The sequence below is a fragment of the Abramis brama genome (genome assembly GCF_963993115.1).
Source record: "Abramis brama genome assembly, chromosome: 2".
Lineage (NCBI taxonomy): Eukaryota > Metazoa > Chordata > Actinopteri > Cypriniformes > Leuciscidae > Abramis > Abramis brama.
Genome location: NC_139964.1, coordinates 51,032,598 through 51,046,067, shown reverse-complemented (window position 1 = coordinate 51,046,067; position 13,470 = coordinate 51,032,598). Strand labels below are relative to the sequence as shown.

The window sequence follows — 13,470 nt, the reverse complement described above, 5'->3', positions numbered from 1 at the left end:
GACGCGTGTGTGTGTGTGTGTGTGTGTGTGTGTGTGTGTGTGTGTGTGTGTGTGTGTGGTGAGCTCCGGTTAAGCTGTAGTCATACACTGATCAATGCTAATAAATCCTTTGTATCGGTGAATAAGAAGAGTTTCATTTGAGAACTCCTGCTTTACATTTTGATTAGCTAATGTAATGTAATACACCCACAGACACACACGCACGCTGCTTAAAATACTTTCTTCTATCCCAGTTTAATGAGACAACCATAAGTAAGCCATTCATAGGTCAATTTCCCAAAGAGCGAAAACACTGCTGCTCTGTAGTGCTTTCAAATGTTCAGTCAACTTTGGGTTCAAACAATGGCATGAATTTGGAACCTGATAATGTACTGTATATGAATAACAGTTAAATGTATTCTCCTCAGTGCAAAGCGTCATAAATCATAAATGTAAGATTTAACACATTTCATCAGTGGTTTTCGCTAAGACAAGGATCACTATTTCTTACCTGAATTCAAACCAGCTTAATTGAATGAGGCACTGTATAGTGTTTATAGTGTGAGCTTAAATATTAAACTCATCCTGTTTGTGCTTTGGGCATTAATGATACCTTAAATTGTGCATCTTTGTTGAGGAGAGATTATTTAATGATAATTTCTAAGCACCCATTCTTAAACTTTTGGGAAGAAATAGTTTTTTTTTTTTGAAGGAGGGACCCAAACCATGCAGTATGTAGGAACCACAGTATATAGAACAATGGACTGTTAGAGAAATTTAGTAGTACAGAAACAAACAATCAAACAATTAAACAACTAATATCAGTACTGTTCATAGAGTTTGAGTGAATTCAAAGTTTCAAAAGGATTAAAAAGTCTTACGCAGTTGTTATGTGTGTATGTTCAGGTGTGTGTGTCCAGATGGATTTGAGGGCGACGAATGTGAGATAAATATCGATGACTGTGAAGATAATGACTGTGAGAATAACTCCACGTGTGTGGATGGTATCAACAACTACACCTGTCACTGCTCACCTGAATACACAGGTAACTTACACACATACACACGTACAGTCACACGCAAAATGCTCGGTGTTCTCTGTGCTTTATGTGTTTAACTGTCTGATGCTAACATGCAAATGTGCTGCTTGAGCTAACATGCTAACATGTCAAACACGTCCTCTGTATTTCTTTGTTTTCCTGTCTTTCTCTCGCTACTTGTTTCTCTTTTTCTACTAGCTGCTAATAATAATGAGGTGGAGAAAGGTTAGTTTACTCTCTTTCACTTCATCCTCCCATTGTCTGTCTCTTTCCTTTGCTGTTTCTGGCTAGTGCGTCCTCTATGCTTGCTGAAGTGTGAAATGCACACTCACACACACATTTTTTCCTTGCTGGTACACTGTCAATTGAGGTGTATTGTATCATTGTTCTTCAGAGTATTGGTATTTTGTCATCTTCTACACTGAGACTACACTGGACACGCAAACACACTCCTACTGGTTTAATGGGATGCGACATGTTTTCTTACAGTAAACACTACTATGATTATTCATACTCTTCCCACTCTTTCTGACTGTTCATAATGAGTATGTGTATGTGCAGGGGAGCTGTGTGAAGATAAGCTGGATTTCTGCGCTTCAGAGCTGAACCTGTGTCAGCACGACTCAAAATGTATTCTGACCGCCAAGGGCTTCATGTAAGTCACTAAATTCCCCACTATCTGTGTTATAGACTCAGAAAAACACAGGTAATTATCAATCCATTTGAAAAAAACATGTGTTTAAAATATACTTGAATTTATCACTAGGTTTGGCAAAACATGATACGTTTATAGCATCACATCTTTTAAAGCACTTGTGAGTTTTGAATTTCATTTTCAAGGCCCTTAATAGCAAATAAACTATCCACAAGCAAAAAGGTGTATTCCACTTAGTTTTTTAAATTTATGTAAAATATATATATATATATATATATATATATACACTACTTGTGAAAAGTAAAAAAAAAAAAGTTTGGAATAATAACGCTTTTTTTAAATGTTTTTGAAATAAGTCTCTTATGCTAACCCAGGCTGCATTTATGTGATAAACAATACAGTAAAAACAGTAATATTCTGAAATATTATAACAATTTAACTGTTTTTTTTTTTTTCCTATTTGAATATATTTTAAAATGTAATATATTCCTGTGATTGCAAACCTGAATTTTCAGCATCATTTCTCCAGTCTTCAGTGTCACATTATCCTTCAGAAAGCATTCCAATATGCTGATTTGCTGCTCAATATACATTTATTATTTTTATCAACGTTGAAAACGTTTGAATGCAGTGTATCACAGCTTCCACAGAAATATAAAGAAGCACAACTATTTTCAACATTGATAATAATAAGAAATGTTTTTGAGCAACACAGGAATAAATAACATTTTAAAATATATAAAAATTGAAACCAGTTATTTTAAATTGTAATAATATTTCACAATATTACTGTTTTACTGTATTTTTGATCAAATAAATGGTTGAGCAAAAGAGACTTAAAAAAAAACAAAAAACAATAATACCTTATAATAAAATAATAAAACTTTTTGCTGACCAGAAACCTTTGAATGCTGGTCTATTTATATAATATACTGATCAATCATATCATGACAATATCTCTGCATGCTCTTCTGACTCCAGTGCATTAGTGCTGTACAGACGTTTAAATCCTTGCCTATAAAAACTGCCCTTCTGCAGTCACTTAAGCCTGTTGGATCCAAAACCTTTTTGGATTCGGTTTCATCACTCTCTCCCCTCCAAACGCCCCCTTCTCTCATCTCATATTTTATTTTATCCCTCTCTCCACCAGACCAAAACAATCGCCATGTTAGAAAACATCAGGTGTGTGTTTCCTTCTCTGCTGATATGTGTGTGAGCAGCAGACCACATAAGTTCATTTGTGTGTTTTTATGCCCATTGGTGCAGATGTTAACACAACACTAGAGCTGTGTGGAATGCAGCTGGAGTCTCTGAGGTTCTGCTCTATGTTTGTGCTCTGATATTCAATTACAGCTCTCCTGTTGGGTTTACTATAAAAAATGAGTTGGAGGGGGGTGTTTTAAATATGATATGATGCGATACGAAGGGATGATGAATGTGTTTATGTAGCGCTTTAGGGTGTGTGTAAATTCATTCAAAAGAACTTCAATTTCAGTGGTTCAAGTAACTAAAACTTTTGGAATTAGAGAAGTCTAATCTCACAACACAATATATTTCACTGTTCATATACTGTATGTACATTATTTGAAAAAAACACTGAACATACAACAGATGTTGGCATGTTCAGGTTTAATTTTAGACCCCAAACCTAGTTGGATGGACCTTAAATTACTAAAAGAGTTTTTTCAAACATAGCTTCTGCACTTTGACTTACTTTCAATTAAAGTAAATTTTGTGGCTTTTAGTCCACGGCTATTCGCTTTGAGGCATCTATAAGCTAGCGAAGGGGTTTTTAAACTTTTCTATGCTAAAGACTATCAAATGTGGAAATGCACATTTGACAGTAAAGCACTGAGCTTGGGTTGGGATGCAGATGCAAATTTACTCTCATTAAGGGATAGGGCAAAATGTTCATATTCTGACAGTGCGACTGAGTTAGGATTCTAATCTTATTAAAATTTGCCATGGAAACCACAGGTAAAACCCTTCATGGCTCCTCACTACTATAGTAAAAAGTAACTACTGTATTTGTGGTTTCTATAAAACTGTGGCTTAAGGTGATGATACACAGGGCAACTTTTTGAGCAATGTTGCTGGGCAATCTTGCAGAGCGGTTTTTGCTTGGGCACTTTACCATTGAAAATGGGCAATACATTTATATCTGGATAATTTAGATCGGTCGTGGGCCCTGTTTCTCATCTGGTTGTCCGTTGACAGCAACATTGCCCAGCAACATTGCCCAAAAAGTTGCTCTGTGTATCATCACCTTAACAGCACTGATTCAGTAAGAAGTGTTTGAATTCGCCTCAGAACTGATGATGAATTCAGTGAAGAATTCTGTTATCAACCACAAATGTCTCAGTGATTTAAACCAGTTTAAAGCCTGATGAAACAGCGCTGACATTCTCAACAGCATTAACATGGAGAACAGGAGAAACACTTTGCCCTGAACGAACAAGTTAGAAGGAAATCCACAAATCACCAACATTTACCATGGATTTGCCTTAGTAACAATACTTGTAACATGGTATTTTGGCATATATGGTATATTTATATTGAAGGTGAATCTGCAGCCCTGAAATGATTGGAGTTAAAGATGAAGATGTGAGTTTTAAATGTTAAATGTGATGATGTTGTTTCGTGTGTGTGTTTGTGTAGGTGCGAGTGTACTCCAGGTTACACCGGGGAGCACTGTGAGGTGGATTTTGATGATTGTGAAGATAATAAGTGTAAAAACGGGGCTCAGTGTATTGATGCTGTGAATGGCTACACATGTGTGTGCCCAGAAGGATACAGGTGAGCATGAATACACAAACGCACTAGATCATCAGAGATCACCATGTGGAATACGTGTCTCACTGTGTGTGTGTGTGTGTGCGCAGTGGGCTGTTCTGCGAGTTCTCTCCTCCAATGGTCCTGCCGAGAACAAGTCCGTGTGACCACTATGACTGTGCCAACGGTGCACAGTGTGTTGTCAAGGACACAGATCCTGTGTGTCAGTGTCTCCATGGTTACGAGGGCGTGCACTGTGAGAGGCTGGTCAGCGTCAACTTCATCAACAGAGAATCGTTCCTGCAGATCCCCTCCAACCTCATTACAGAACAGGCCAATATATCACTACAGGTACGTCATTAAAAAGATCATTCTGCTTGTGTTTTTGAGTGTGAGTGAGAGATTGTTAATTCTTCATCAAAAATGCATATGCACACACTCATGTGGTCTGTATGCGTGTATTAGATCGCCACAGATGAGGATAATGGGGTGTTGCTGTATAAAGGAGATAATGAACACATCGCTGTGGAGCTCTACAGAGGCAGACTGAGAGTCAGTTATGATTCTGGATCATATCCTCCATCTGCCATCTACAGGTACACACACGATTTAGATACTGTAGGCATTTTACAACAGCTCATTCACTCAGAATTTAGAGTTGGAACTATACATTTTACAATATGCTAAATCAAGACCAGGACAATCATCTATCAATACATCTCATTATATTTACTCCAGACTCCATATACCATTCAAAAGTTTGGGATCAATCATTTTTTAAAGACATTTTACTTTTCTATTTAGCAAGGATGCATTACATCTATAAAAAGTGATAGACATTTTTAATGTTACATAAGATTTCTATTTCTTTCCATTCACCAATGAATTCTGAAACAAATGTATCACAGTTTCTAAAAAAATATTAAGCAGCACAATTATTTTCACCATAAGAAATGTTTCTGTGCACCAAATCAGCCTATTAGAATGATTTCTGAAGGATCATGTGACAAGTTCTCTCTCTCTCTCTCTCTCTCTCTCTCTCTCTAAAATTCAGGGTTGCATTTTAGCCTATAGTAATGTGCATATTTCCATATTATTGTATTTACATAGTTATGATGGTTTCGTTTCAAAGCCATTAAAATAAGATTATTAGCCATTATTTTCAGAATGATATACAAGTACATTAGAATTAAATGTTACTGTATATATTTTAATGTGGGAGCAATAATGAAATATTAAAGTCACCATAAAATCTAAATTGACATTTATTATAAATGATTTATCCGTGAACATTTTTTTATTCATGTGAATCTTCTCTTCTCTGGTGACGGCTTTACTGGCACGTGTCACTCACATGAGATCACAGCATTACCAAACCACAACAATTCAACGATCCAATCAATTCCCAATGGACAAAATCAAGTCCCGGTCTGGATTTGTTCTTGTTTAAGAAGCTGTTTCAAGGATATATGTCGCAAATCACAATAAGAAAGAAAAGAATATTGCAACTGCCATTTTATACTCAACTTTAGCTTTGGTTGAATGTATTTGGTTTGAGTTATTTTAATTTTTAATTGAAATTAGACTGAGATCAACAAGTAGTTGGCAAAGGGTCACAGACTCCTTTTGAAGATCTCTGGTAGAAGCAAAACCTTAAAAGCTTGTTTTTTTTCTCAACAGTAATGAGGAAAAATCTTTCTTCTGAAGAATTTTGTTTTTTATGAAGTCTAATCAATTTAAAGGGGTCATCAACTGCATTTTATTTTTTTTTTACATTAAACATTAAATGTTCTTTGAGGTCCACTTATAATGTTATCAATATTTTTACATCAAAAAAGATTTAGAAGTAATAGGCTACTTACTATCCTGTTTTTGATCCTCTCTTTCGAACACTTTGTTTTGATGGGCGTGATGCATTCAAGGCGGAATAAATGGCCACTGCTGTGATTGGGTAACAGTTTTGCATATTAAAATAATTTTCAACATCCCCACCAAATTTACACGTGTGAATTCGTTTTGAAAAATTCAGATTTTTAAAAATATCTGGTTACATTTATGCGTATTACATATGCTTTATAAGTCTTGGTTGTGGCAAATCAATTTTAAATACATGGAGTTACAACAGTTAGAATTGACAAAGGATGACTTACGGTGTTTCATGTAAACAAAATTATGAATGAATGTACCATTGTTTGTCGCACTTTCATTCTTATATGCTATGAATAGCATATAAGAATGAAAGTGTGACAAACAATGGTACATTCATTCATAATTTTGTTTACATGAAACACCGTAAGTCATCCTTTGTCAATTCTAACTGTTGTAACTCCATGTATTTAACTGTTGTAACTCCATGTATTTAACTCCATCATTCTTCATTCATTCATTCATTCACCGAAACTTTTATTTAGGATTACAGCGATTAGCTTAGATCAAAACAAAAACAAAAGCAAAAGCATCGTTCTCTAAATGTCGAACCAAAGGAAAGAACAGCAAATCACAACCATTCACAGTTTGACTGCGGCGCTACAGTATAAATACTCAGTACATATCAAACGATCTGTATCAGACAAAGATACATGTGACACATGGTAAAAACACTGTTACTCATACTTGTGTGTTGCGACATGACTGTCAGATCCAATATAGGCGGCACTGCATCGTCTTTTATTTTCAGTCTTTCTGAAAAGCCTGCACCGAATGGTTTTGTTTAAAAACGAATCCACAGTAAAACGAAGTGAACAAATGAACAGTCTTACTGACGTGATCTGACTGGAACTTCGTTAAAAATAAAGTTAATCCACACTTAATGTTAGGATCACAAGGAAGGCAATGCAAAGACAGTTTTTTCCCACATCTTGGCACTTCAAAGAGTCTTGCTATCCTCAGAGGCTATCCTCAGAGAGTATTTACTACTACATGACGTGTGTGAATCGGTGGGCGGGGCTAAAGAGGCAATGATGTAGAACAGGGATGGGCAACTTCGGTCCTGGAGGGCCACTGTCCTGCAGAGTTTAGCTCCAACCCTGGCAAAAACTCTTTTCCAGTAATCCTGAAAACATTGATTAGCTTGTTCAGGTGTGTTTGATTAGGGTTGGAGCTAAACTCTGCAGGACAGTGGCCCTCCAGGACTGAAGTTGCCCATCCCTGATGTAGAAGTAGGCGTTGATCTTCTGCAGAGGAGGTCTTTCGTCGCACTATGACATAATAATGTGACAACATTTTTGTAGCTTGGTTTCAATAAGAGCTGTTTTGGGAATAACAAGGTCATTTGGAGGTTCTGAAACTCTCAGGATATTTTTAAGAGTACAATGATCTCTTATATGTGAAAAGATTTTGATTTCCCTTTTAAATAATTGACCCCTATTTAAACTATTATTTTGAAATTACCCTCACCGTTCACTTCTGCTCTCTCCCTAGTGTTGAGACGATAAATGATGGCAGTTTTCATGTTGTCGAGCTGGTGGCAAAGGATCAGTCTCTGTCACTGTCCATTGATGGAGGAAGCCCCAAATCCATCAACACCAACAGTCCCAGCCCAGCACCCAGCCCTGCTCCGCTTTACCTTGGGGGTATGTACGACACAGCGGTCACTTTGAAACTTGGTTAGGTCTGCTTCTAACTCTGGATCTTCCCAGAATTAGTTCACAGCAATTCTCAAAAATCTAAAATCAAATAATAATAAGCTCCTCTTTTCTCAGGAATTCCTCAGCAGTCTGGATTGGCCTCATTGCGTCAGAGCTCCGGGAGGAACGGCTCTAGTTTCCACGGCTGTATCCGAAACCTCTACATTAATGACCAGCTCCAGGACCTCACTCAGTTCCTGCTGCAGGAGGGGGTGGTGCCCGGCTGCCAGCCCTGCCAGCGGAGTGTGTGCGCTCACGGGCAGTGCCATGCCACCGGACAATCCTCCTTCAGCTGTGAGTGTGAGGCCGGATGGACTGGCCCTCTGTGTGACCAGCAGATCAACAACCCATGTGACGGGAACAAGTAAGAGACCGAAAAATGCACACACACTGGTTTCATTATATTAGAGTGGACATCTCATTTTTTGTCATTTTGTGTGTGTGTATCTGTCTCAGGTGTATCCACGGTTCCTGTTTGCCCATAAACTCGTACTCGTACAGCTGTCGCTGTCATCCAGGCTTTGCAGGTGTATTGTGTGATGAAGAGGAGCAGTTGAGTCCCTGTCAGTACATAGCATGTAAACACGGGCGCTGTCGCGTGTCTGGGCTGGGGAAAGCCTACTGCGAGTGCAACAGCGGCTACATGGGGCAAAGCTGTGATAGAGGTACGGCGGCGTGGGTTCAACCTTTCAATGAAACCTGATCTCATGAGAAAAATGTGACATTGCATACAGTAGGTTTTTGAAAAATATTGCCGTGGCTACAAGAAATTGCGGTTTCCAAGTGAAATGTCCACTAAGTAACACTGAAAGTGATTTCATTTTCTCCAATACAGCCGAGGCGTTAATAAGGTGAAAACATTTTTAAATAATGTTTTGTTATTTGTTATGTTTTGTAGGCTAAAATCACTACAACCATTATAATTTTTTTTTTTAGTTTTTTTTTTTTAGTTTTTTAAGATTGACAAAAGAATCTTAATATTGGCCCTTTATTGGTTAGTGGCTGTGAGATATTAGACAGTATAATAGGCTGAAAATATGATATTATAAGCTGATAATAATATTTAATAGGCTATATTATAGACTTGGTGGACGTATTGGTGTTGGCCAGTATAGTAATATAATAAAATCCTAAAATTGGATTTCAAATTGAATTTTAATTTGAGACTATAGCATTTTTTTAAATAATTTATGGTACTCACAGTGCATTTAAGCTACTCACGTAATTTATGGTATACAAATGTGACATTTTCCATACAACTTGTGCTCTGTATTCAAAATCTTCTAATAACCTTCTCCTCTATTCTTTATTTTTCTCAATAGGAAACAAAAGTCGTAGCATTTTATCACCACTAGTAGTCATGTCACCTGGAAACTGTAGAAATTTGTACCTGTGGTCCCTTTTTTCATGTTTAAAACAGCATATGCATGGTCTCATTTTTACCACGAAGACAGGTACTCACCTGTACTGGGACTTGTGTTGCATGTTTCAAAAATGTCTTTAATGCTTCCACAGTATGTTGTTAAGTTTTGCTTTTCATTCTAAACCTCTGTTCAGTTTGCTGTTGAAATGCTAACCCTGTGAGGAGCTAATCCTACGCTATTATTGTTGTTGTTTTACTAACGTTCGTTTTTAAACTTCCTGTAACCTTCAAGCTGCTACTGAAAGCGGTGTGGACCCCACTCAGGTCCGCCAGGTGAGGGATGCATGTTAGTGTTCATCTTCAATTTCTTGCTTTCTTGAGTCACTAATAAACCTCAAGCTTTGAGACACCCATATTCCTGCAGCCCCTATACAACCGTCGTCTCTCCTCTTCCTTTTTCTGCTTTCACACTTTGTATTTTCTTAGGAGTTACCTTTCAATTTCTCAGTAAAAATTTCATGAAAAACATCACGATTGATATTCTATATGCAATATAGTGGTCAATCTTTTTTTCTCTCTCTGTAGAGATGGCGTGTCGGGGGGAACGGGTCCGAGATCACTATCAGACGCAGCAGGGCTACGCAGCGTGCCAAAGCACAGAGAAGGTCTCCCGTTTAGAGTGTCGGGGCAGCTGTGGGGACGGGACCTCCTGCTGCGCCCCTCTCCGCAGCAAACGCAGGAAATACACCTTCCAATGCACAGACGGATCCTCTTTTGTACAGGAGGTGGAAAAGGTCGTCAAGTGTGGCTGCACAAAATGTCCATCCTAAAAACGAAAAAGAAGAAATACATCCTCACACCCCTCCCCCCTCCCCCCTTGTTTGAAGTCCCCGGTTTTACCTTTTTTTGTCAGTGTTGGACTAATGTTTTTTCCTTCAAAGGAGATAATGGATTACTGTAAGATAAAGAACAAACCTATTTTTTATTATGAAGTGGAGAAAAAAAAGACAAAAAATAGATTTTAGAGGTTTTTTTTTTATTTGCCATCATTTTAGGTACTGTGACATTTCTGATTATATTTGTTTTTTTTGTTTGGAAAAAAATCACCTCAGACCAGAATGGAAAGCAAACACACCCTGACGACACGTTTCACTTTTTTGTGTCTTTCTTTGTGCCATTCTTTTACACGGTTTTCTGGACTGCCGTAACTCATTTCACCTGGACTTTGTGAAGGTGAGATAAAGTATCACTATGGAGACTGCAGGGGGATTCGCTGAGAGAGGAGGTCACTCCTCCTACTTCCTTACAGTTTACCACACACACACACACATACACACACACACACACACACTATCATAGCTGCTTCTATACACACACACACACACACCTTACCCACGAAGTGTACACAGATGATCTCTTCCAGCATGCGCACGCACGCACACACACACACACACACGCGCACACAAACACACACACACACGCTCTCTTCTGCCACATTATAAACCATGTGTATTTATTGTATCAAAAATACCGTCACATTACTTATACTCGGTATAGCCCTTTGCTTCCCTGGAGTTACAGTTGGAATTTCTTAATATATATTAATTTATATTCCTCTTACCAATTTAAATCACTCATAGCTTACTGAGTAGAATAACTAACGTTGTGTCTCCTTCATTTGGTTGGTTTGACCAATGGGACTGTTGTATTTACCATAAAAAAAAGAGAAAAAAAAAAAAAACCTAGTGGTGTTATAAATCTTCAAATGTGAAGTGAAAACATTGTATATTTTTGTCGAATCTCCTAAAAATTTGTATGGTGACACAGACGTGCTTTATATTAGAGTTTAAATGTATAGTTAAAATCTCCCCATGTATTCAGTATAGAGCACATGCCATAGTTCAAAAAAATAACAGTAGCGTCCATAGCCGTCAATAAACCTCTTTTTAAAATATCCTCCTTGCGAATCCTTTTTAATGATACAGATAGAAAGAAAAACTGTGACTTTTTCTAAATGATACTACTTTGTTACCACTCTGTTTCCCCCATGTTAACATGTTGCTGCTAAATTGGTATTGTAGACTTTGGATGATGATGATGATGCTGATGTTTATTGTAGAGGACGTTGCTCATTCATTGAGCAAATTGTTTTACTGATCAATGAATAAAGATGTCCCCTCCCTCTTCAAGCTTGTTCCTCTGTGTGTAACGCTTGCGTAGCCACACATCCACAACACTTACATCAGGGCTATTCAGTCTGGCTCCTTAATATCTATTTCAGTTTATAAAATAAATGTTTGCGCCATACTTGAGGATGCACAGGCCATTGTAGTAGTGATTTTCAGCACATCATTTAAAAAAATAAATATTGAAAAAAAAAAAAAAAAAAAAAAATCTCAATGTTGCCAACAGGTGGCGATATAGTTCACTCATTACTGCGTTTTTCCTATGCGTTTTTCTTGCAGCCAGCCGGTGTTATTTGACACACCATGTGTGTATTGAACATTCATGGAAATCTTCCACCAAAGCATCTCGGATAAACTGCTCAAATTGTCTCTAAAACACAACAAATGAAAGATGAATCTTACTAATCTGAAAAAAGAATGCATGATAATAATGTGCTGTTAATTCTAATTAGCTTTTGATAGTTAGGCTATTAGTTAAGCTAGGCTACATCTAAATCCTTCTTACCAAAATGTAAAAAAAGGTTGATGCTTTACATTTATTATACCACAATATAGTTTGGCAAACATCAAAATAATTGAAACAATTCAAATAATGTGACAGTCTCCAAAAACAATTCTAATCAAAACAGCTTGAGTGGAAAATATATAAACTCTGTGACGCAATGTTTATTTTTCACAGACAGCTACAACAAATCATATAGTCAGAAAGTGTGTAGTGAAGGCAATAACATTAGGAGCACTGTCAAAGTTCTGCATTTTTACGGCTATGATGTTTTTTTGTTTTTTTTACAATCACTTCATATGAGACTTCAAATGTCAAAACTCACAACCAATGATATTATTTTTCTTTTTTCTTGTAACACTTTCCAATTGCTTGGAATTACAACACAAATAAGGCCATTTGTTCATTGAACTAAACCCCCCTGTTCAGAATGACACAATATAACAACAAAGTATTAGCATTTCAAAATGCAATTGAGATGACTAGGCTATTTATCCAGATGGAACTGGATAAATATTCTGAATACTGAATTCAGACTTCTGACCTGTAACACTGCCTGGATCATAATCATGCACTGTTCGTTCATTGGCCAGAGGAGAACTGGCCCTGACAGCCTGGTTTCTCCCAAGGTTATTTTCTCCATTCTGTCACCTGATGGAGTTTAGGCTCCTTGCCACTGTCATCTCTGACTTGCTTAGTTGGGGACACTTAATATTCAACAGTATTATTGATCTGACTGTACTGACACCATTATATGAGCACTGAACTGAGCTGGACGATGACATCACTGTTTTCTCCTGAGCGGCTATATAAATGAACTAAATTAATAACTTTTTTTACAACAAAAAATAAATCATCACTGAACTTACTTAAGATGGACTATGAAGCTATTTTCTTCTAGATCTGCTGAACAGCAGAAACAAACTGTTGCGTTATTTTACTGTTATCACTGTGAAGCTGCTTTGAAAAAAAAAAACAGTGATCTAACTATCAACTTATATAACTGCTCAAAGTAATAGTTGCATTACTCTTTATGAATAGTTTTATGAAAACTGACAAACAATAGTTTAGTTTCAGTATAACGAGATAAATCAACACCAATTAGGCTACCGTGAAACATGAAACAATTAATTTGATGTAATATTCATCATTCTTTTTCAGACACTATTCAAGAGGCGTTTTGGGTTCAAAGACAGCTGTACAGAGCATAACAGAATGGAACAGAACAGCCAGACACAACATCCACGCTGCAAAACTCGCAGTTTGAAATATAATTGAGATACATTTAGATATTGATTCGGAGAGGAGGGTGGTCTTGGAGTAAAAAAGGTTTAGAACCACTTATTG

At 37.1% G+C, this 13,470-nt stretch overlaps 1 protein-coding gene across 13 annotated transcripts in view; it reads left to right on the top strand.

The window, feature by feature from the left end:
* The window catches only part of slit2 (slit homolog 2), a 76,043-nt gene extending 64,419 nt beyond the window's left edge, over positions 1 to 11,624 (top strand). For 7 of the 13 annotated variants that reach the window (XM_084104327.1, XM_084104329.1, XM_084104322.1 and 4 more), the window contains 9 exons: positions 886 to 1,025; positions 1,581 to 1,674; positions 4,333 to 4,470; positions 4,557 to 4,797; positions 4,912 to 5,042; positions 7,867 to 8,018; positions 8,148 to 8,436; positions 8,529 to 8,737; positions 10,021 to 11,624. In XM_084104327.1, coding sequence (XP_083960453.1) covers positions 886 to 1,025; positions 1,581 to 1,674; positions 4,333 to 4,470; positions 4,557 to 4,797; positions 4,912 to 5,042; positions 7,867 to 8,018; positions 8,148 to 8,436; positions 8,529 to 8,737; positions 10,021 to 10,265 — 1,639 coding nt within the window. In that variant the 3' untranslated portion in view covers positions 10,266 to 11,624. Of the gene's footprint in view, positions 1 to 885; positions 1,026 to 1,217; positions 1,245 to 1,580; positions 1,675 to 4,332; positions 4,471 to 4,556; positions 4,798 to 4,911; positions 5,043 to 7,866; positions 8,019 to 8,147; positions 8,437 to 8,528; positions 8,738 to 9,727; positions 9,769 to 10,020 lie in introns of all 13 variants that reach the window. The other 6 variants (XM_084104325.1, XM_084104332.1, XM_084104320.1 and 3 more) reach the window with 2 other exon arrangements.
* Positions 11,625 to 13,470: the final 1,846 nt, after the last annotated feature.